The sequence below is a fragment of the Salvelinus fontinalis genome, chromosome 23 (assembly GCF_029448725.1).
Source record: "Salvelinus fontinalis isolate EN_2023a chromosome 23, ASM2944872v1, whole genome shotgun sequence".
In the NCBI taxonomy this organism is placed as follows: domain Eukaryota; kingdom Metazoa; phylum Chordata; class Actinopteri; order Salmoniformes; family Salmonidae; genus Salvelinus; species Salvelinus fontinalis.
This window is the reverse complement of record NC_074687.1, coordinates 39,355,587-39,375,902: the sequence shown is the minus strand read 5'-3', so window position 1 is coordinate 39,375,902 and position 20,316 is coordinate 39,355,587. Positions and strand designations below refer to the sequence as shown.

Genomic DNA, 20,316 nt, shown 5'->3' with positions numbered 1-20,316 from the left:
ATTTATCTCGGGGGAAAAGGGAGTGGTAAATCCCGGTAAATCTCGGTAACCGGGTTCCCGCCATTCACCCCTAGTCCGGGATGAGCAGTGCTGGAGAAGAGAGTATTTCCCCTTGAGTCATACTTATATATATATCACACTGCACTCATTCTTTTTAGACAATGCTGCATTGTCTACACTGAAGTGTTTATCAAAGAAGCAGCAGACTGCTGTTCTGCGGTCTCTCCTGATGCTCATCACATGCACTGGTGCTTCCAAAAAGTCATCAAGGGACCAAGAGCTTCATACTTTATATGGAAACATAACTATGATCTTGTTTTGTGATTACAGTTTTCCAAGTAAAAGACACAGATGAAATATGAAAAAAAAATGAAATTTGCCACAGTGCAATAAGATAATGTACGAATAGGCTATTCCTTATGAAGAATATATATTCTTACAAAAATGTTTGAACTATTAGGCTATCTGGCTGCTAAATGCATGCTGCTGTGACCTATTCAATATATGGCATGGAAAACAAGGAAATGATCTAGAGATTTGCTTCACATACTCTTTTTCAGACCTTCTTAACAGAAAAACACTCTGTTATGGGGGTGGAAGGTAGGTGGCTTCCAACTGTTATGTGTCAGAAGAGTGCACCACAGAAAACAAAGCACGGGCCAAGACTTCATACACAGTCTTGACTATTTGCGATCTAGCAGTGTACATACATTCTAGAGACATTTATAATAACCTCATTTGCACCGAGCGTTATTGTGATGAGTGTCGATTTAGTGCTCTATCTGAAAATAAAACTGAGCACATAAAATCCTATAATAGCCTACCAATTAATTTGGGGCAATTTGAGCATAATGTTGACTGGTTGTGTGTACAACCAGTTCAACTCCAGTAATAAGAATTCAGTGGTATTTACGGTCAGTGCGTTGGCTTCAACTGCACAAAGACAACCCATTATTCCTCGCTCTCTGGATGATAGCCACTGTCTGTTTTAGGCCTCTGAGGCATAAAGCATACCGTCCACCAGACATGAAAAACCTTTGTATTCCCAAAGAAATGACGAGGTTAGTAAATACAAGCTTGTCTTAAGGTCTCAATTACATTTTTTCCACCAAGTTTTAATACTGACTAAATTCAGTGATTCCACCTCTCCATTACGTTTAATGTGGTGGTTGCTAAGAGTGGTGTGGGTCCCCGTTGGAATGCCACTGACCTCTTCACAGAAACTACAACAAGGCCTGAGAGATCGGTGACAAGTCACTCAACACTGTGCGATATCTTTATCTGCTGTATTGAATCTATCAAACAGCATTGTCGGTAATGCGACATTGCACAAACGTATAATCATCATTGCACAAACATATCATTAAATACTGAAAAGTTGTGCATTGAAAATGTATTAAGAAATGTGTTCATTTTCATATTAGTTTGTCACATTTGTGAGTGAATGATATAAATGTCATCCTCTATTGGCTTTCAGAGTTTAGTGAAGTGTTTGGTGGTAAAGGTGTAAGCTAGTTCCTGGTCCAATTGGGAAGTCTATTCCTGGCTGTACAGAGAGCCTTTTATCCCTCAGAAAAGTTTCAAGGGGAAAGAATACTAGAACTCTGCGGGTTCTCCTTCTGCTGAATCATCATCTTACCTTACATAAGTAGCTTTTTTCCCCTTTAACTGCACCCAGTGAGGAAATCACAAGCCTAGACCCTGACAAATGAGAACACTCTGTCACACATTGTAGAGGCCCAACTATTTCCATAATAGTTCTTCTGTTCGGAGTTGAAACTTTGCAGGAGTATAAAAGGATTAGGTCTCCGATAATATTTTTACAATTAATTAACGTCACAGTAGTTGAAATGGCAAACTTGGATTTTAAATTGTGGTATATGTTTCACAAGGTCCTCTCCACAAGGAACAAGTTTGCCTCAAAGAACTATAACTTTTACCATGGAAAAACATGGGTGTTCAGTAGATCATATTAGAGTTGTATGGCTGCCAGTATGCTACATTTTGGCACTATAACACATAAAATAAGGTTATAGGGCAGTGTTTTGACTTGGACCCCAATGGTTTCAGCTTGCAGCTATATTTTCCTCATATCTATCGGTTGTAGAATTTGGCCCATCCCTCTCACCATAGCTTTCATCATTAAATTCAAAAGTGCAGCTGTGCCCTTGGCCTGCCAAAATGTCTGGAAACAGCTGTGGCGAGTCATAATACCTTAACCAATTCCATACTCGGCTCCACCCCAAGAGAAGCCTGCCATGTGAGATCATGGTTAAAGGTGTGTCCCATTATCAGCGCAGGCTTTACATAGCTGTGAGCATAGATCAACTCGGTCCTCGGGACCCCAAGGGGTGTACGTTCTGCCCTAACACTACATAGCGGATTCAAATAATCATCACGATTTGATCATTTGAATCAGCTGTGTAATGTTAAGTCAGAAACCAAAACGTGCACCCTTTGGGGTCTTGAGAACCAAGTTTGAGAAACGCTCGTTTGGAGCGAGGAATGTTACCTATAAAATACAAAACTGTCAGAAAATCTAGACATCCTCCTCCTACATTCCTTTACTGTAGGCCTGTATGTGCAGCTCTATTCATATAAATGCAAAGTTGCCAAGTGAAGAATTTCAAAATGAGACCAGATGTCATTTCAAACAGATGCTGCGGTGACAAAAATGTTCTTTTAGTAGATATTAAAGGGAAACTTCACTGCTAGACACTATTTAGACCAGCTGGACTAAGAGGGCAAATGGCAAACAAGTAAGTTGTTTTGCTGTCGGTAGCTAGCTAGTAATATCAGCTCTCTTTTTACACGAGGCAGTGTTGTTCAGTACAGTACAATTGTATGATCAAGTCGGCCATGACGGGGATTGCTAGTAGCACTACAAGACAAGCTAGCCATGTTAAGCTATTTTTCTTTTGTTTGCTATACCCAAAACGTACTGTAGCCTAACGTTATAGCTAGCTAGACGCACTGTTTTTCACTAGGAGCAAAACTGGAGAAACGTTTTGATGATGAAGAGTAAAGGAATGACTTTGGCTTTATGACTCATATTAGTTTTTGAGTAACCACACCTGTGTGTTGTAGCTAGCTTGCTTGTGTCTGTGAAACATTCAATATTCTGCATTGTTCTGTTACATTAGAAAGACAGTAAACAACGATTACCCATGAAAGTCAAATAGTGTTTTTGTCATTCTCTTACAGACAAAACTGCTTGATGGTCTACAGATTCTTTTTGGAGTTTGTTCTACGTGGGATGAGAAGCTAGGCAGAGGACATCAAATCCCCTTGCCTGCTTGTGCTGTTGGGGCCATTCAAGCAATTTAACACAATGAATACAAAAAAGTTGATGACTCAAGAAGAGATATGAAAGATCCCATAACAACAATCTCCCCTTGTGTCAAAGTGAACTCACTGCTATCCCCCAAACACCATATGCAAGTATTCCCTTTGTAGAACTGTAGTATTTATTATAGGTGTTATGTTATATATGTCATACATTGCCATAACTGTTCCTGCATACAGCTGAGCTGTGTAAACTCACCTAGGTCTCCAGCGCAAATAAACGTTGTTGTGAATTCAAGCAATGTCTACTTATTTGCTACATTGACAGACTAATCTGTTTTATTGAAACATATTTATGTACCAACAAATGAAAGTTGAAATGATACACCAACTCCCTGCATCATTTGCTTTAGCAGTAAGAGTGTGGCAAGTTACTTCCAAATACGTTTCATGAATACCACAATGAATTGATCCATGGTTTCTGATGCAGCTGGAATGTTCCAGGCAAGATCCTGAATGTTCTTCAGCTGGTGAACCTTGTCTCGTGTTGAACTTCATGAGCTCCATGAAATTAGACTCACAGACTACACAATTTGGCTCTTGCCAGTCACATGCAGTCTTTTCCTCTTCTGAGTCAGATGACGTTGAGCTTGAGGTTGTTCTCGGCTGAAAGCTTTCATCCAATAGGTCTACAGGATCTGTACTACTGAAGCTGGTGTCAGAGTAATCAGCAGCAGCAGTTGGACCAGTTTGTACGACACACACTAGTCAGTGACTTCCCAACATTTGACTACTTTGTCCCCATCAATACACACTCAAACAAGGTACAGTACTAAATCCACCCATCCCGCTTGTGTCAATAGATAATATATACTAACCTTCACACACACACACACACACACACACACACACACACACACGTCAGTCACCCACACCATCCCCTCTTTACTAATAACTCAGCTTTTCTTAAATTTAGACTTCCAAGCTTTACATAAACAAATCAACTAACCCTCCATAATACAGAGAAAACTACAGTAGAAGTTGAAACCTACTTATAAACACACCTACTATGACAACAAGACACAGACAATGTTTATGCCTAGCTCCAGTATATTTAATTGCTTATGGAGTCAAGGTGACTTAAACTAGTTATTTGACAAGTCATATAGTGTTATTTGACGTGTATCTTTATTGACATGCTGTCACGTTCTGACCATAGTTCTTTTGTATTTTCTTTGTTTTAGTGTGGTCAGGGCGTGAGTTGGGTGGGTAATCTATGTTTTCTATTTCTGTGTTGGTTTTCTGTGTTTGGCCTGATATGGTTCTCAATCAGAGGCAGCTGTCAATCGTTGTCCCTGATTGAGAACCATATTTAGGTAGCCTGTTTTTTGTTGGGTTTTGTGGGTGGTTGTTTTCAGTCTTTGTGTGTCTGCACCAGATAGAACTGTTTCGGTTTTCACTTTGTTGTTTTTGTATTTTGAGTTGTTCACTTTCATTAAATAAGATGAACAATTACCACGCTGCGCATTGGTCCTCCGATCCTTCAAACTTCTCCTCCTCAGACGAGGAGGAAGACGACAGCCGTTACACATGCAAAGACCCAAACGGCGTTCCATATAAATCCTGGTTGAGAAGGAAACGACTGAACAAATGAACAACAAAACAGCACAACACAGCAAGTAAGTGAAATAAATAGGTTTTGATTATGTTTTACTGGTAATGGGAACATACGTAAATGCCAACAAAATAACTTTTTGGTCAGTGTGTTGTGTGTGTGTGTGTGTGTGTGTTACCTTTATTTAACTAGGCAAGTCAGATAAGAACAAATTCTTATTTACAATGACAACCTACCCCAGCCAAACCCGGACGACACTGGGCCAATTGTGCACCGCCCTATGGGACTCCCAATCACGGCCGAATGTGATACAGCCTGGATTCGAACCAGGGACTGTAGTGACGCCTCTTGCACTGAGATGCAGTGCCATAGGCCACTGCATCCATGTGTGTTAACTATTTATCTGTACTATAATGCTTAAAAGGCTGCTAAAATGTTTAATCGGGTTTTATCGGGTTTTTTGGCAAGGAAAATATCGGATATTGGCCAAAGATTTCATATCGGTGCATCACTAGATGAAATGTTACCCCAACCGCCTGTGCTTTCTCGCAGTTTGCACATCCATGTACGGAGCACCACACCATGACTAAACCTTACAGTTTTTGTCGATACAAAAAATAAAAAGTTATTCGCAAGCTGATGTTCTATGAACAAGTGGCTGGTCCAGTGTGTAACGTTAGCTACCTGTTAGCTACCCATTCTCAACAGGATCCACCCCGACAGAGGCGGTACTATGTCCTGAAATCGCTATGAATTCTAGATATTGTGGTTTGCGTACAACAAGGAGATGTAGATGGCCTGTTTCTACCGATGAGATACAAAAAGACTTGTATTTGTGTGTATTGAGGAAATGACACACAGTGCATTCGGAAAGTATTCAGACCTCTTGACTTTTTCCACATTATGTTATGGTACAGCTTTATTGTAAAATTGATTACATTTTTAAAAATCCCTCAGTCTGGAGTCCACCTGAGGTAAATTCAATTGATTGGACATGATTTGGAAAGGCACACACTATATAAGGTCCCACAGTTGACAGCGCATGTCAGAGCAAAAACCAAGCCATGAGGTCGAAAGAATTGTCCGTAGAGCTCCGAGACAGGATTGTGTTGAGAAACAGATCTGGGGAAGGGTACAAAAACATTTCTACAGCATTGAAGGTCCCCAAGACAACAGTGGCCTCCATCATTCTTAAATGGAAGAGATTTGGAACCACCAAGACTCTTCCTAGAGCTTACCACCCTGCCAAACTGAGCAATCGGGGGAGAAGGGCCTCCAGAGTTCAAGAACCCGATGTTCACTCTGACAGAGCTCCAGAGTTCCTCTGTGGAGATGGGAGAACCTTACTTTTTCAATGGCCAAGTAGAACTAGATTTAATCTAGGCCTAGGCTAATTTGGCAAATCCTCAAGTGAATTTCATTGTGTTCATAGAGCTATGTACACTATATATACAAAAATATGTGGACACCCCTTCAAATTTGTGGATTTGGCTATATATCAGCCACACACGTTACTAACAGGTGTATAAAATTGAGCACATGGCCATGCAGTCTCATAGAGAAACATTGGCAGTAGAATGGCCTTACTGAAGAGCTCAGTGACTTTCAACGTGGCACCGTCATAGGATGCCGCCTTTCGAACAAGTCAGTCTGTCAAATTTCTGCCCTGCTATAGCTACCCCGGGCAACTGTATATGATGTTACTGTGAAGTGGAAACGTCTCGGCGCAACAACAGCTTAGCCACGAAGTGGTAGGCCACACAAGCTCACGGGACCACTGAGTGCTGAAGCTTGTAGAACATAAAAATCATCTGTCCTCGATTGCAACACTCACTACCGAGTTCCAAACTGCCTCTGGATGTAACGGCAGATTTCGTCTGAAGAGGATTCGTCTGAAGAGGAGGTGTAGCAGGGATCGGACCAAGACGCAGCGTAGTAAGTGTCCATAGTTTTAATATAATAAACTGAACAAGACACAAAACAAAATAACAAAAGTAAATCTAACCAAAACAGTCCCGTGTGGCACAAACAATGACACAGGAAACAATCACCCACAAACCAACAGTGAAAAACAGGCTACCTAAATATGGTTCCCAATCAGAGACAACGCAAAACACCTGCCTCTGATTGAGAACCATATCAGGCCAATATGACAAACCTAAACATAGAAACACAAAACATAGACTATACCCACCCAGCTCACGTCCTGACCAACTAAATAAAGACTAAACAAAGGAAAATAAGGTCAGGAATGTGACAGTACTCCCCCCCCCCAGGTGTGGAAAACCTGAACCTATAGGGGAGGGTCTGGGTGGGCATCTGTCCATGGTGGCGGCTCTGCTGCTGGACGTGGTCCCCGCTCCACCATAGTCAATCCCCGCTTCCGTGGCCTCCTCAAAACGGCGACCCTCCAAAATAACCCCATTGGACTGATTGGCGCCTCCGGACTGAGGGGCAGCTCCGGACTGAGGGGCAGCTCATGACTGAGGGGCAGCTCATGACTGAGGGGCAGCTCATGACTGAGGGGCAGCTCATGACTGAGGGGCAGCTCATGACTGAGGGGTAGCTCATGACTGAGAGGTAGCTCATGACTGGCGGGCGGCTCCTGACTGGCGGGCGGCTCCGGCGGCTCCTGACTGGCGGGCGGCTCCGGCGGCTCCTGACTGGCGGGCGGCTCCGGCGGCTCCTGACTGGCGGGCGGCTCCGGCGGCTCCTGACTGGCGGGCGGCTCCGGCGGCTCCTGACTGGCGGGCGGCTCCGGCGGCTCCTGACTGGCGGGCGGCTCCGGCGGCTCCTGACTGGCGGGCGGCTCCGGCGGCTCCTGACTGGCGGGCGGCTCCGGCGGCTCCTGACTGGCGGGCGGCTCCTGACTGGCGGGCTGCTCCTGACTGGCGGGCGGCTCCTGACTGGCGGGCGGCTCCTGACTGGCGGGCGGCTCCTGACTGGCGGGCGGCTCCTGACTGGCGGGCGGCTCCTGACTGGCGGGCGGCTCCTGACTGGCGGGCGGCTCCTGACTGGCGGGCGGCTCCTGACTGGCGGGCGGCTCCTGACTGGCGGGCGGCTCCTGACTGGCGGACGGCTCCTGATTGGCGGACGGCTCTGGCGGCTCCTGACTGACGGCTCCTGACTGACGGCTCTAGCGGCTCAGGACAGACGGGCGGCTCTGACGGCTCAGAACAGACGGGCGGCTCCGACGGCTCAGAACAGACGGGCGGCGCAGACGGCGCTGGGCAGACGGGCAGCTCTGGCGGCGCTGGGCAGACGGGCAGCTCTGGCGGCGCTGGGCAGACGGGCAGCTCTGGCGGCGCTGGGCAGACGGGCAGCTCTGGCGGCGCTGGGCAGACGGGCAGCTCTGGCGGCGCTGGGCAGACGGGCAGCTCTGGCCTGCTGAGGGGCACAGTAGGCCTGGTGCGTGGTGCCAGAACTGGTGGTACCGGGCTAAGGACACGCACCTCAAGGCTAGTGCGGGGAGCAGCAACAGGGCGTACAGGGCTCTGGAGACGCACAGGAGGCTTGGTGCGTGGTGCCGGAACTGGTGGTACCGGGCTGGAGACACGCACCACAGGGCGAGTGCGTGGAGGAGGAACAGGGCTCTGGAGATGCACAGGAAGCCTGGTACGTGGTGTTGGCACTGGTGGTACTGGACTGGGGCGAGGAGGTGGCACCGGATAGACCGGTCCGTGAAGGCGTACTGGAGCTCTTGAGCACCGAGCCTGCCCAACCTTACCTGGTTGAATACTCCCCTTAGCCCGGCCAGTGCGGCGAGGTGGAATAGCCCGCACTGGGCGGTGCTGGCGAACCGCGGACACCATGCGTAAGGCTGGTCCCATGTACACCGGCCCGAGGTGATGCATTGGAGACCAAATGCATTGAGCCGGCTTCATGGCACCTGGCTCGATGCCCACTCTAGCCCGGCCGATACGAGGAGCTGGGATGTACCGGCACGGGCTATGCACACGTACAGGAGACACCGTGCGCTCTTCCGCATAACACGGTGTCTGCCCATACTCTCGCTCTCCAAGGTAAGCACAGGGAGTTGGCGCAGGTCTCCTACCTGACTTCGCCACACTCCTCGAGAGCCCCCCCCCCCCCCCCCCCAAGAAATGTTTGGGGCTGCTTCTCTGGCTCCCAGCCGCGCTTCCGTGCTGCCTCCTCATACCACCGCCTCTCAGCTTTAGCTGCCTCCAGCTCTTCACGAGGGCGGCGATATTCTCCAACTTGAACCCAGGGTCCCTTACCATTCAGAATTTCCCATGTCCAGGAGTCCTGTGTATTTTGCCGCTGCTGCTGCTGTCCTTTACCGCGCTGCTTGGTCCTTGGTTGGTGGGTGATTCTGTAACGGCAGATTTCCTCCTCTTCGTCTGAAGAGGAGGTGTAGCAGGGATCGGACCAAGATGCAGCGTAGTAAGTGTCCATAGTTTTAATATAATAAACTGAACAAGACACAAAATAACAAAAGTAAATCTAACCAAAACAGTCCCGTGTGGCACAAACACTGACAGAGGAAACAATCACCCACAAACCAACAGTGAAAAACAGGCTACCTAAATATGGTTTCCAGACAACGCAAAACACCTGCCTCTGATTGAGAACCATATCAGGCCAATATGACAAACCTAAACGTAGAAACACAGAACATAGACTATACCCACCCAGCTCACGTCCTGACCAACTAAATAAAGACTAAACAAAGGAAAATAAGGTCAGGAATGTGACAGTACTCCCCCCCCCCAATCCAAGGTGCGGACCCCGGCCGCATAAGGTCAGGAACGTGACACTGGAAGCAATGTCAGCACAATAACTGTTTGTTGGGAGCTTCATGAAATTGCAGAGCAGCCGCACACAAGCCTAAGATTACCATGCGCAATGCTAAGGGTCGGCAGGAATGGTGTGAAGCTCGCCGCCATTGGACTCTGGAGCAGCGGAAACGCGTTCTCTGGAGTGATGAATCACACATCACCATCTGGCAGTTCGACAGACGAATCTGGGTTTGCCAGATGCCAGGAGAACGCTACCTGCCTGAATGTATAGTGCCAACTGTAAAGTTTGGTGGAGGAGGAATAATGGTATGGAGCTGTTTTTCATGGTCCGGGCTAGACCCCTTAGTTCCAGTGAAGGGAAATCTTAACGCTACAGCATACAATGACATGAGAGACGATTCTGTGCTTCCAACTTTGTGGCAGAAATTGTTTTGTCGAGATCGGTGTGGAAGAACTTAACTGGCCTGCACAGAGCCCTGACCTCAACTCCATCGAACACCTTTGGGATGAATTGGAACACCGACTGCGAGTCAGGCCTAATCGCCCAACATTAGTGCCCGCCCTAATGCTCTTGTGGCTAAATGGAAGCAAGTCCCAGCAGCAATGTTCCAACATCTAGTGGAAAGCCTTCCCAGAAGAGTGGGGGCTGTTATGGTAGTAAAGGGGGGGAGGGGGGGTCCAACTCCATATTATTTCCCATGGTTTTGGACGAGGGCCTGTGTTTTGGCAGTGTCAGTAGTAGGATAACAAATGTAGCATGGCGTGGAGGGCCAAGTGATATCTCTACAAGTCATTGCACTTGAAAAGTGGGATGAATTTTCAGAAGCATTTGTCTAATGGCTCCAAGTATGAGAAGCCACAAATAACCCAACAGTTCACGGAGAGAGTGGTTTTAATTTACAAATTATTTATATTATAAATGAAACTTATGACATGGATGCATGAATGTATTTCAGTCTCAATATGGGAAAGTCAGCAACTGGAGAAACGGAAACTTTACATTCATTGTTATCAAGCCTTCAAATTCTCCATATCACTTCTAATTAAAATCACATTATGTCTGTATCCCTCCCTTGCATGCCAAAGGAGTGAGCAGTGACTCTAAAAGATCGCAAAGAACTTTGGAAACTCACTCCTCCCAGTTTAAGAGCCAACGCCTCCAACCAAATGGAATACTGTCAGCTGACATCATCTCCAAGCAACCGTTCCTGAACCAAATAAATGGGACTTTAAAAGTGTTATGACTGTGACATATTGTAAAGAGATGATCTTTGACTCTTGTTTGATATTCAATATTAGGAAAGACAAACATATTCTCATGGATCATTTTGTTTCACCACCAGTGGAATATTTGGGATAGGTGATTATTACACACTACACACAGTGGTCTATCGGACCATCTACACTACGTGATATATCCATACAAACAATCATCCATACAAACAATTATTTTGAACTTTATTGACAAAAATTAAATAGCCAGTCGTTGATTATAATGCACATGAGATGCACACTGGTTTGCCTCCAAAACGCTTCCCATCACCTCAACATGTGGTCAAGGAAATTTCTCAGAACAACTCTGAATGCAGGAAATTAGTGGAGTTCAAAAATTACTTCAATGTCTGCAACAACTGTTACTTTAGTTACTACACGTACTCAGTATGAGGTGGAAGAATATAGGTTAGAGTTGATTGAAAAATGCACATCTCATGAACCTCTGGTTGTGGGCTACTAAATTAGTCAAACCCTTTCCCTTAGACATGCAATTATGTCACTAAATTGCAATTCGCTTGCAACATGTGTCCAAAAATGTGTTGCAACAGTTAACTTTTTGGGGGTATAGAATGGTATAGAATAGATTAATGAATTTAAGGAATCCCAGTTAAATCGGGAAAGGTTTGAACTGAAAAGGGTTTGGAATGACATAAGACTCCATGGGTTACAAAAGTCTCATATTTTCCAACTGATGTCATCTCAAGATGATCTCACATGTTTAAAAATTCCACAGTAATGATCTAATATACACGTTTTTTGTCACCTCATCAATCTTTAGAAGCATTTCGGAACACCTCCAAATAATAGTGACTAATGTTACTTCTAAACGTGAAGTGAACAATAATGTCATGTAGACTAGAGTTGAGAAGAAAAGCTGTTGGCTGACAGCTGACAGAATGAATCCAAATACGTTCTCACACAGAAGCCTCTTAATTAGTAAATACACCCAGAATGAATCCACATACCTAGAGCCAGAGAGTCGTCGTCGTGGACTTCGTTGGGACACATTATCATCCATGTCTAGCTGCACAGGTTTAACAAAGTCCCTTGGACTACCGAAAGTGAAGCAAAGCACACAATTATTCATATTTCATAACTAAAATTGCACAGGTTTTCATCTAGAGCTGTCCCATCCGAATGCTTGCTGTGGATGGTCGAAACCCTATTGACAATCAGGACAGCGTTTCGGATGGTAACTTGCCCTTTGTTGCCCGGCATGCAAAGTGGGACACAGGACAATTATGATTTAATTAAGCTCATTATGTTACTCGTCATCTCTTACCATGAATGCCCCTGGCCCTCCGCGCTGCTGTCAACTTTCATCAGTATTTATTAGGGAGAAGAAAATAAATTATACCGTACAAAATATATCGTGGCGTTGATTCGTTCAGTAATACATTAGGCTACTATGCGTTCAAAATGAATTCTAGAACTCCCACTTCTATATTGATCCACACAACAGTCGCTCCTCTGTTCCAATACGCCGCCAGCACAACCCAGTCTTTCCATCGTTTAGCCAGCAGTCTACATTTCAAAGTTGTGACACGATGCCTGCTACAAGCACTGATAAGTTTTCTCTGCCAAAAGCATACCACCTACAAAAATCGGCGTCAAAACGTGTGAGTAGAGATTCAAATAACCATTCGTGGGGCGTTGAATACCTTCACTCTTCTCCCGTTTTTACTCCCAGCGGTAATTTCACCTATCCATCCCAGAGGGAATACACATACTTTGTCTGATTTTTAAATGAATTCAACAGTGAAAATGTATGTAAAAAAATTGTACTGCAGGAGACAATTCATATTACTTTTATTTTTAGTGTTGTGAACAATTCGGGTTTACATTGATAATATTGAAATAGACTAAATATTATAATCATGAAATTTCCCAAATAGTAAATGTATAACATATTCCCCCTAACCAGCAGTGGAAAATGCACTACCGTTGGACAAACTTCTATAACTACATTCATCTTCGAAGGGCGTGACATCAAGGCAAGAGGGCAAAAGGTTACCTTCGAGAAACCTTTTTATAAAAGTTTTATATAGTCTGATTATGTTACAGCGACATCGTGTGGTAGGTTTCTCGAAGGTAACTACTCGCGAAATTCAAAGTGGAACTTTGTCCCAGTCTGATATACAAATTGATGAATGTATTGCATTATGGCACTTTCACAAATAGCATAAATTATGACACACACATTCATTGCAGAGGTAATAGATACAATGGGCATACAAAGTCATATCACAAAACCCCAGTGTGTAACAAGAACGTTTCATCTAGAATTCTGAGTTGAATTCTGAAAGAGTAGCTCAGTGGGTGGTGTCGGGGATATGGAGAGGTTGGAAGTTGCGCAGTAAAACATCTCGGCACCATGGGAGCAGTCTTGGGGGAACATAACCGCCATGATCAAACCAGTTGTCATGACAAAGACACCAGCTATGAGGATGAGACAGGGGATGCGGTTTTCACCTTGGAACCAGCGCTCTGTGGAAAGCTTGAGGTAGCAAGCTGATGGAATGATGAAAATTAAAGGTGTGGCACTTACAACACCCTGGAAGACAAAAAACATTTGTTAAAAAGATAACCATTGCAATTTTAGTAGAGAAATAAGTTACAACAATTCAAAAGGTCATCCGGCTTACATTTAACACCAGAACAATACCCAGACAGTCGTAGGCCAAGGATAATGCTGTGCACGCTGCAACTATGAGCAAGGTGACCGCCACATGGGCATGGTTGTTGAGAGACCCTTTGAAAAAAACATTGGATACTACCTGCAAACATTAAAAGAGAGAACAAGGACTTGATTTTTACAGGGTGATGTGCACTAAAATCTATGAACACTGCGCCACAACATACTGTCCTGTGCCATATGAAGTGGCATGTGCATAAATAACGTCATACCTCTCGAGTCACAAAACACTCCAGAGGAAAAGTTGTTATTATACTGATGCCGAAACAGAAGCGACCAAAAGTAGCCAGGTCATCGTTCCCACAGTAGTTTTCAAAGATATCACCTGAAAATATAAAGAGGCGATCAGAAAAATGTACTCCTTAGGCAGTGTGTATATGGATGCACTTGGGTCTAACGCCACAAGATGGTTCTATGATTCTATGTGCTGTGTTTTACCTTGCGTGTACCCAGTGAAGGTAGCATAGCCAGTCGCAGCAAACAGAATACTGACAATCATAGCCGAGCCAACAGACATGTGGGTGACACGAGACCAGTTACTTAGGCTCTGTTCCGTCAGAGAGCCGTAGATCATAAAGCTGTTGTGATGGCAGATAAAGGCTATGGAACAAAGGGATATGGCTAAGTATTACAACCTATGAACAGTCCAAATGACATGTTTGTGTGGTCGTTTTGTGTGGAGTTCCTCGATTATGACACTTGATAGCCAATACCATACAATATGAAGATGTACACATGTATGGGTCGTTTTGTCTCGAGCAAGTATTACTTGTACTTTACAAATATACAGTTGATGTAGACGAGAACTGACCAAAAGACATAACACCAACGGCCTGAATCGCATTCCACCTTGCAAACACCCACGCATTCTCTGTAGGGGGACTAAGGGCACAAAGTCATTGGATAAACGTGTTGTTATCCATTTTAAGTTTTTCTAATTCCAGAGTAAGTGGTTTCAATAGTCGTTTAGTTGACTGAAATGTAAAATAAAAACTGAATGTGTCTCAGATTGGATTAGAATATGATATAGCATGTGAGTGAATAGGTTATGACAGTGTTAAGTAATGTAATGTACATATGTGGTCCCAGGGTAGCTGCTCTGATGATGACAGTGATGAGGATGAAAACTGTCAACACCATGGACAGTAAGGACACCTGGAATCACATAGATAGATGCTTTAGCTCACAAAGGATAAAATGAGTCAATGACTACTTAAATAAATGTGACAACATGTGATTAAGTCTTACCTTTCCCAGCTTTGATATATTCCGGAAAAGAGACAGGGGTAATGTGAATAGAATAGTGGATACAACGATGACAAAATGTCTCTCTGTAAGTATGTGGCCCGGTCCAACTGCAAATAGCAAGTATGAAAAATATGAATTCGCAACATGCAATTAACAAACGTGGCTTTGGTGTTTGCACTTAATTCAGAAAAACTGTGACCTATTTTTTACTGTCACAGTATTAGCATATCAATGCACACAAGTTGTGGCTTGAATTTGTTCAGATATATTACATTAAAGTACAATGTGCCATACTGTACCTCCAGGTAGTCTCTGAAACACTTTGGTCAATGTGTCACCAGTTATGATGTTGTAGCTGATCATAGCTGGGGAAGACACACATTGTGGTTATGTTACAATCCAAGTCCCAACCAGTACCTGTATATCAGTTTGTATGAGACTGCTCAATCTCATAAAATCTTGGTTGTAAGTAGTTCTGATTTACTTTAAAATGACACCTCCGTTCAAGACTTACCAATGAAAGGGTATAGAAACTGCAATAAAGACAGAACCAGAAATCCAGTGATACCAAAAGTGCTACGTACAAGTGACTGGTAACTATTTGTCCCTGAAAGATTCCCTCCTTTAATCAACAAGATGATAGAGTAGTCTGCAAGGAAGAAACAGGACAAAGCCACAATGTTAGCTGTTGAGTTAAATACATTTTATCGTAAAAGGGAGTTCATCACAGTTGTCACCATTACAGAACCTACCTGTAATAAATGCTACCAAAACCAGGAGAAAAAGGCCAAGGGGAAGGCCAGCCTGGTTTAAGGAGTATGGCAAACCTGAAAAACAAATTAAATAACAGATCATGTTATCACAACATATTCAAAAATACATATTTTTTAAGAGTTTATATTTTCATTGTACTGACAGAAAAAGTTGAGTCATACAATTTAGAAAGAATTGTGGAAGCACAAAGGAAGTATTATGATGTCAGTGGTCATATGATGCAGGGGCCAACCACCCAGGGGCTGATCAATGTGGCTGAGGTACACTACCGTTCAAAAGTTTGGGGTCATTTAGAAAGGTCCTTGTTTTTTAAAGAAAAGCAAAACATTTTGTCCATTAAAATAACATCAAATTGATCAGAAGTACAGTGTAGACATTGCTAATGTTGTAAATGACTATTGTAGCTGGAAATGGCAGATTTTTTAAAATATAATATTTACATAGGCATACAGAGGCCCATTATCAGCAACCATCACTCCTCTGTTTCAATGGCACGTTGTGTTAGCTAATCCAAGTTTATCATTTTAAAAGGCTAATTGATCATTAGAAAACCCGTTTGAAATTATGTTGAAGAGTTCTCTGTCCAGTGTTCTTTTTCCCATCTTAATGTTTTATTTTTATTTTCCAGTCTGAGATATGGCTTTTTCTTTGCAACTCTGCCTAGAAGGCCAGCATCCCGGAGTCGCCTCTTCACTGTTGACATTGAGACTGGTGTTTTGCGGGTACTATTTAATGAAGCTGCCAGTTGAGGATTTGTGAGGCGTCTGTTTTTCAAACTAGACAATCTAATGTACTTGGCCTCCCACTCCTCTTTCTATTCTGGTTAGAGCCAATTTGTGCTGTTCTGAGAAGGGAGTAGTACACAGCATTGTACGAGATCTTCAGTTTCTTGGCAATTTCTCACATGGAATAGCCTTCATTTCTCAGTACAAGAATAGACTGACGAGTTTCAGAAGAAAGTGCTTTGTTTCTGGCCATTTTGTGCCTGTAATCGAACCCACAAATGCTGATGCTCCGGATGCTCAACTAGTCTAAAGAAGGCCAGTTTTATTGCTTCTTTAATCAGAACAACAGTTTTCAGCTATGCTATCATAATTACAAAAAGGTTTTCTAATGATCAATTAGCCTTTTAAAATGATAAACTTGGATTAGCTAACACGACATGCCATTGGAACACAGGAGTGATGGTAGCTTATAATGGGCCTCTGTACACCTATGTAGATATTCCATTAAAAATCTCCCGTGTCCATCTACAATAGTAATTTACAACATTAACAATGTCTACACTGTATTTTTTATAAATTTGATGTTATTTTAATGGACAAAAAAAGCGCTCCTTTCAAAAACAAGGACATTTCTAAGTGACCCCAAACTTTTGAACAGTAGTGTAGGTCCTATGATGTTTTCTATTCCCAGGAAATCATGTGATCCTGCATGTTCAACATATATAACTTGCTTATCTTATTGGGTAACATGATTGATCAACTTATTAGACAGTAACTAGCAACAGGTGCTCCCCTCTCAAGAAGGGTGTCATTGCAGCTATTGCCACCAGTAGGTCTATTCTGCTGTGCTACTGAAATACAAACATGATGATCCCACAATTGAATGTATAAACACTCATTTACCTATTATTCCAGATCCTATTATCGAATTGATGAAATTAAAAGAGGCTGATATCATCGAACTTTTGACTTTTCCTCCAACCACCTTTTGTGAAGCAAGCAGCGGTTTCCCTTCGCCATTCTCAATCTAGGGTCAAATTAACACATTTGAACACAATGAACACATCATGTTGTAGAATGGTGGTAATCGTGAGGAACAATAAAAGTAAACCTATTCGTATCCTAGTAAGTCGGCAGCCTACCTGTTGAGCTTCCCGGCCTCCACTTTCCTGTATTGATGTACTCATTTTTATGCCACCAGGTGTTCTAAGTGTTTCCGTCAATTTATAAACGTTCTATCCGCATCTCTGTCATGAAATTGATTAACTGGGCAGAATGTTCAAAACTTTCCTGATCGGAGTTGTTTAAGTTCGCCCATGAAAAACGATGGCAACAGCGCCCCTAAATGGCTTAGTACAACACTGGGTGCGTTCCTGATAGGTCTAGACAATTTCTGCATTGGGTTGGGCTGATTACAACATCATTATAATACTCATGTGGTTCCTGAGACGTGAACTATAGACCTGCGCAGAATTGTGTACCTGGAACGCGTCCAACCTGTAAGCCGCATTCGACACACATACCCAGTCGAGTGAAATGAGCTTTAAAAGATTAGTATCAAAAGTATTTATTTGTTCAACTGAAGGAGTGAATATGCAAAAACCAACAAATTCTACACCAAATTGATAATAACAATAGGCATATACGTCCTTTGCAATTAGGGACAATGGAATAAATAATATGTTGGGTTCTATTCAACATTTGTGAGGGTTTCAAAGAGTTCATAGAGGTTTGGTCATGTGTTAATATAAATTGTTCCATAATGAAAGTACATACCCCAGTGTGATCAAGTCAGCTGACATGAGAAGGCCTAAAAGGCTAGAGTCAATTTAGGTCAGACATGTTTTTCTTTTTCTCAGAAAGATAGTCACATGTAGAAAAACAAAGCAGAAACACAAAATTAAACTCAACAAAAACGATTTGACTTCTGAAATAAAATCGTGTCTGTCTGTGGTATCAACAATACAAATGTGTTATGAATGAAGACTTTAAATAATATCAAAAGTAGTACAATGTGTTGTTAGGCTTCACTACTGTATGTGTGATGAGGCTGTTCTTCAATTTATACGAGTGTATAACATGACACCACCATCCAATGTTGGTACAGAAAAACATTAAAGTCTCAATCAGTTATTAAAGTATTTGGAACATTTAAAGCAGTTGAGATCACACTCATCACTGCACATTTCAAAGTTTCCCATCACACTCTTGCTTTCCCATAATGCATGCTGTCCTACCCAGGATTGCATTCGCTCAGTCCGGGCCACATCGTCTGGCTGGCACTCAGACAAACGCTTGCTCTTTAAAACACCACCCATCAGAGTCCCTGTCTCTGAGCATTGATGTCCTAGAAATGACTGAACGTGTCAGTGTAGTTGCTGATGATTCAGAGAAGTGGGTCATGGTGGAAACTCACACACTGGTCAACCGTGCTATAGCAACATGAACCCAGCAATGTTCCCTGAATGGAAAAAAAAAGTATCCTGGGAAAAACATTTAACAGGGAAGTCTGTAAATGTCACAGAGCGGTTTGTTAGTCATACATCAGCGTGGGCCCCTTTGGCAACGAAAGGAACTTACCCAGAAACCAAAACCTTTAGAGATTCATGATGTAATTAATATAATTGCATATAATTAAAAAGTAGTGTTAGTGTAATTTACCCAAATTAGAGTTTAACCAACACATTTTACCCAATTGGCGACACAAATCTATATGTGCTTCCTTCATTAACTATTTAACTCACACATCTCCAGTCAGGATCAGACTTAACCGATCCTCTGATGTTGAATGGAAAACTATCAAGAAGTTCAATAACACTGTCTTCTCTGAAAATACAGAGTTGATGGTTGCTGCACGTCAGTAATTGGACGAATGACACAACACAGCATTTCATTCCGTTTGATCCCTGAACAATGCTGCCTGCAGCCCCTTAGGTGCCATCAGAAAACTTGAAGGTCTGGGTGTATTTCAGAGGTAGAATGACAGAGGGCAATATTCACACGTTTTAATACGTGCCTTCTTATGTATCAGTCTCTTAACAAACATCTAATAAAAGAGTAATAGATGCATCAAAGTGGGTATTTTATGTTTTCTTAGATTAGGCGATACAAAATGATGATAACAAGAGTAGGCTACTAAAGGGTAGAAAAACTAAATGGATTCACACACGGTAGTGACAACGCACACATGGTAGTGACAGTGTGTAGCGAAGCCTTTAGTTGTATCATAATGAGAAAAAACACCCCTACCTCCCCCATCACTAGATGACGATCTGACACTTTTGTTATGTTTTTTACGGTGTTACAGGTACATGTAATCTCCAGTTCAGTGATACCAAACTGTAGGCTGGCTCTCTATTATCTCTTCCCGACATCCACGACCACAGCAGACATTATTTATGATCACGCACACAACCCTGCATCTCTGCAGTCATTTGTACCCGGAAACAACCGGAAGCGCAACAGAATGCTCTGAACAAGGCGACAGTGCTGCCAGCAATTTCATGACGCTCTCCTGTGAGATTTTTTGGGGGGGTCCATCGCTGGGAAATACTACATTATAGAGAGGAAAACCTTTTGACTTAATCAAGTATCCACATGTGTCCTCGAATCACCTTTTTACTGGGGAGAGAGCAACATCAAGGCGTGCCTGGCGATTATTGGCGGATTCTTCCCCTTCTTGGATGACAAACTAATGGTGGGTGCAGGGGATGAGAATGGATGCCATGGGGCTGCCCAAAGGTGGGAAATTTAGTCTGCGTAATTTAGATAATTCTCCAAAAAAGTATTTATTTCTACAGTAATTTAATTTCTCAGTAGAAAACGGAGAGGGAGCTGTCCCTTTTTTTTCCAAAAGTGATGCGTCAAAGCTGATGGAAAAATAGGGGGAAAGAAGATGCCTGGAAGGCTCTTAAACAATAAAGATCAATTATTGGTAAC

At 43.1% G+C, this 20,316-nt stretch overlaps 3 protein-coding genes across 5 annotated transcripts in view; 1 reads left to right on the top strand and 2 right to left on the bottom strand.

Moving 5' to 3' along the window:
* Positions 1–12,526, bottom strand: part of LOC129821308 (cordon-bleu protein-like 1) — a 45,497-nt gene extending 32,971 nt beyond the window's left edge. For both annotated transcript variants that reach the window (XM_055878822.1, XM_055878823.1), the window contains exons 1-2: positions 12,218–12,526; positions 11,901–11,987 (exon numbers count right to left, since the gene is read on the bottom strand). In XM_055878822.1, the coding sequence (XP_055734797.1) occupies positions 11,901–11,987; positions 12,218–12,258 (128 nt within the window). In that variant the 5' untranslated portion in view covers positions 12,259–12,526. The remainder of the gene's footprint in view (positions 1–11,900; positions 11,988–12,217) is intronic.
* Positions 12,527–12,761: 235 nt separating this feature from the next.
* Positions 12,762–19,640, bottom strand: LOC129821307 (putative sodium-coupled neutral amino acid transporter 11). Its single transcript, XM_055878821.1, has 12 exons — positions 17,520–19,640; positions 17,281–17,404; positions 15,631–15,705; positions 15,393–15,527; positions 15,178–15,243; positions 14,879–14,985; positions 14,706–14,785; positions 14,442–14,512; positions 14,069–14,230; positions 13,843–13,955; positions 13,581–13,712; positions 12,762–13,489 (listed from the first exon to the last, which is right to left on the bottom strand). The coding sequence occupies exons 1-12, from the start codon at positions 17,562–17,564 to the stop codon at positions 13,211–13,213; spliced, it is 1,389 nt and encodes a 462-aa protein (XP_055734796.1). The 5' UTR covers positions 17,565–19,640; the 3' UTR covers positions 12,762–13,210.
* A 126-nt stretch (positions 19,641–19,766) lies between these two features.
* The window catches only part of LOC129821306 (sodium channel protein type 1 subunit alpha-like), a 62,651-nt gene continuing 62,101 nt past the window's right edge, over positions 19,767–20,316 (top strand). For both annotated transcript variants that reach the window (XM_055878818.1, XM_055878820.1), the window contains exon 1: positions 19,767–20,074. The gene's annotated coding sequence lies outside the window, so the exon portion shown is untranslated. The remainder of the gene's footprint in view (positions 20,075–20,316) is intronic.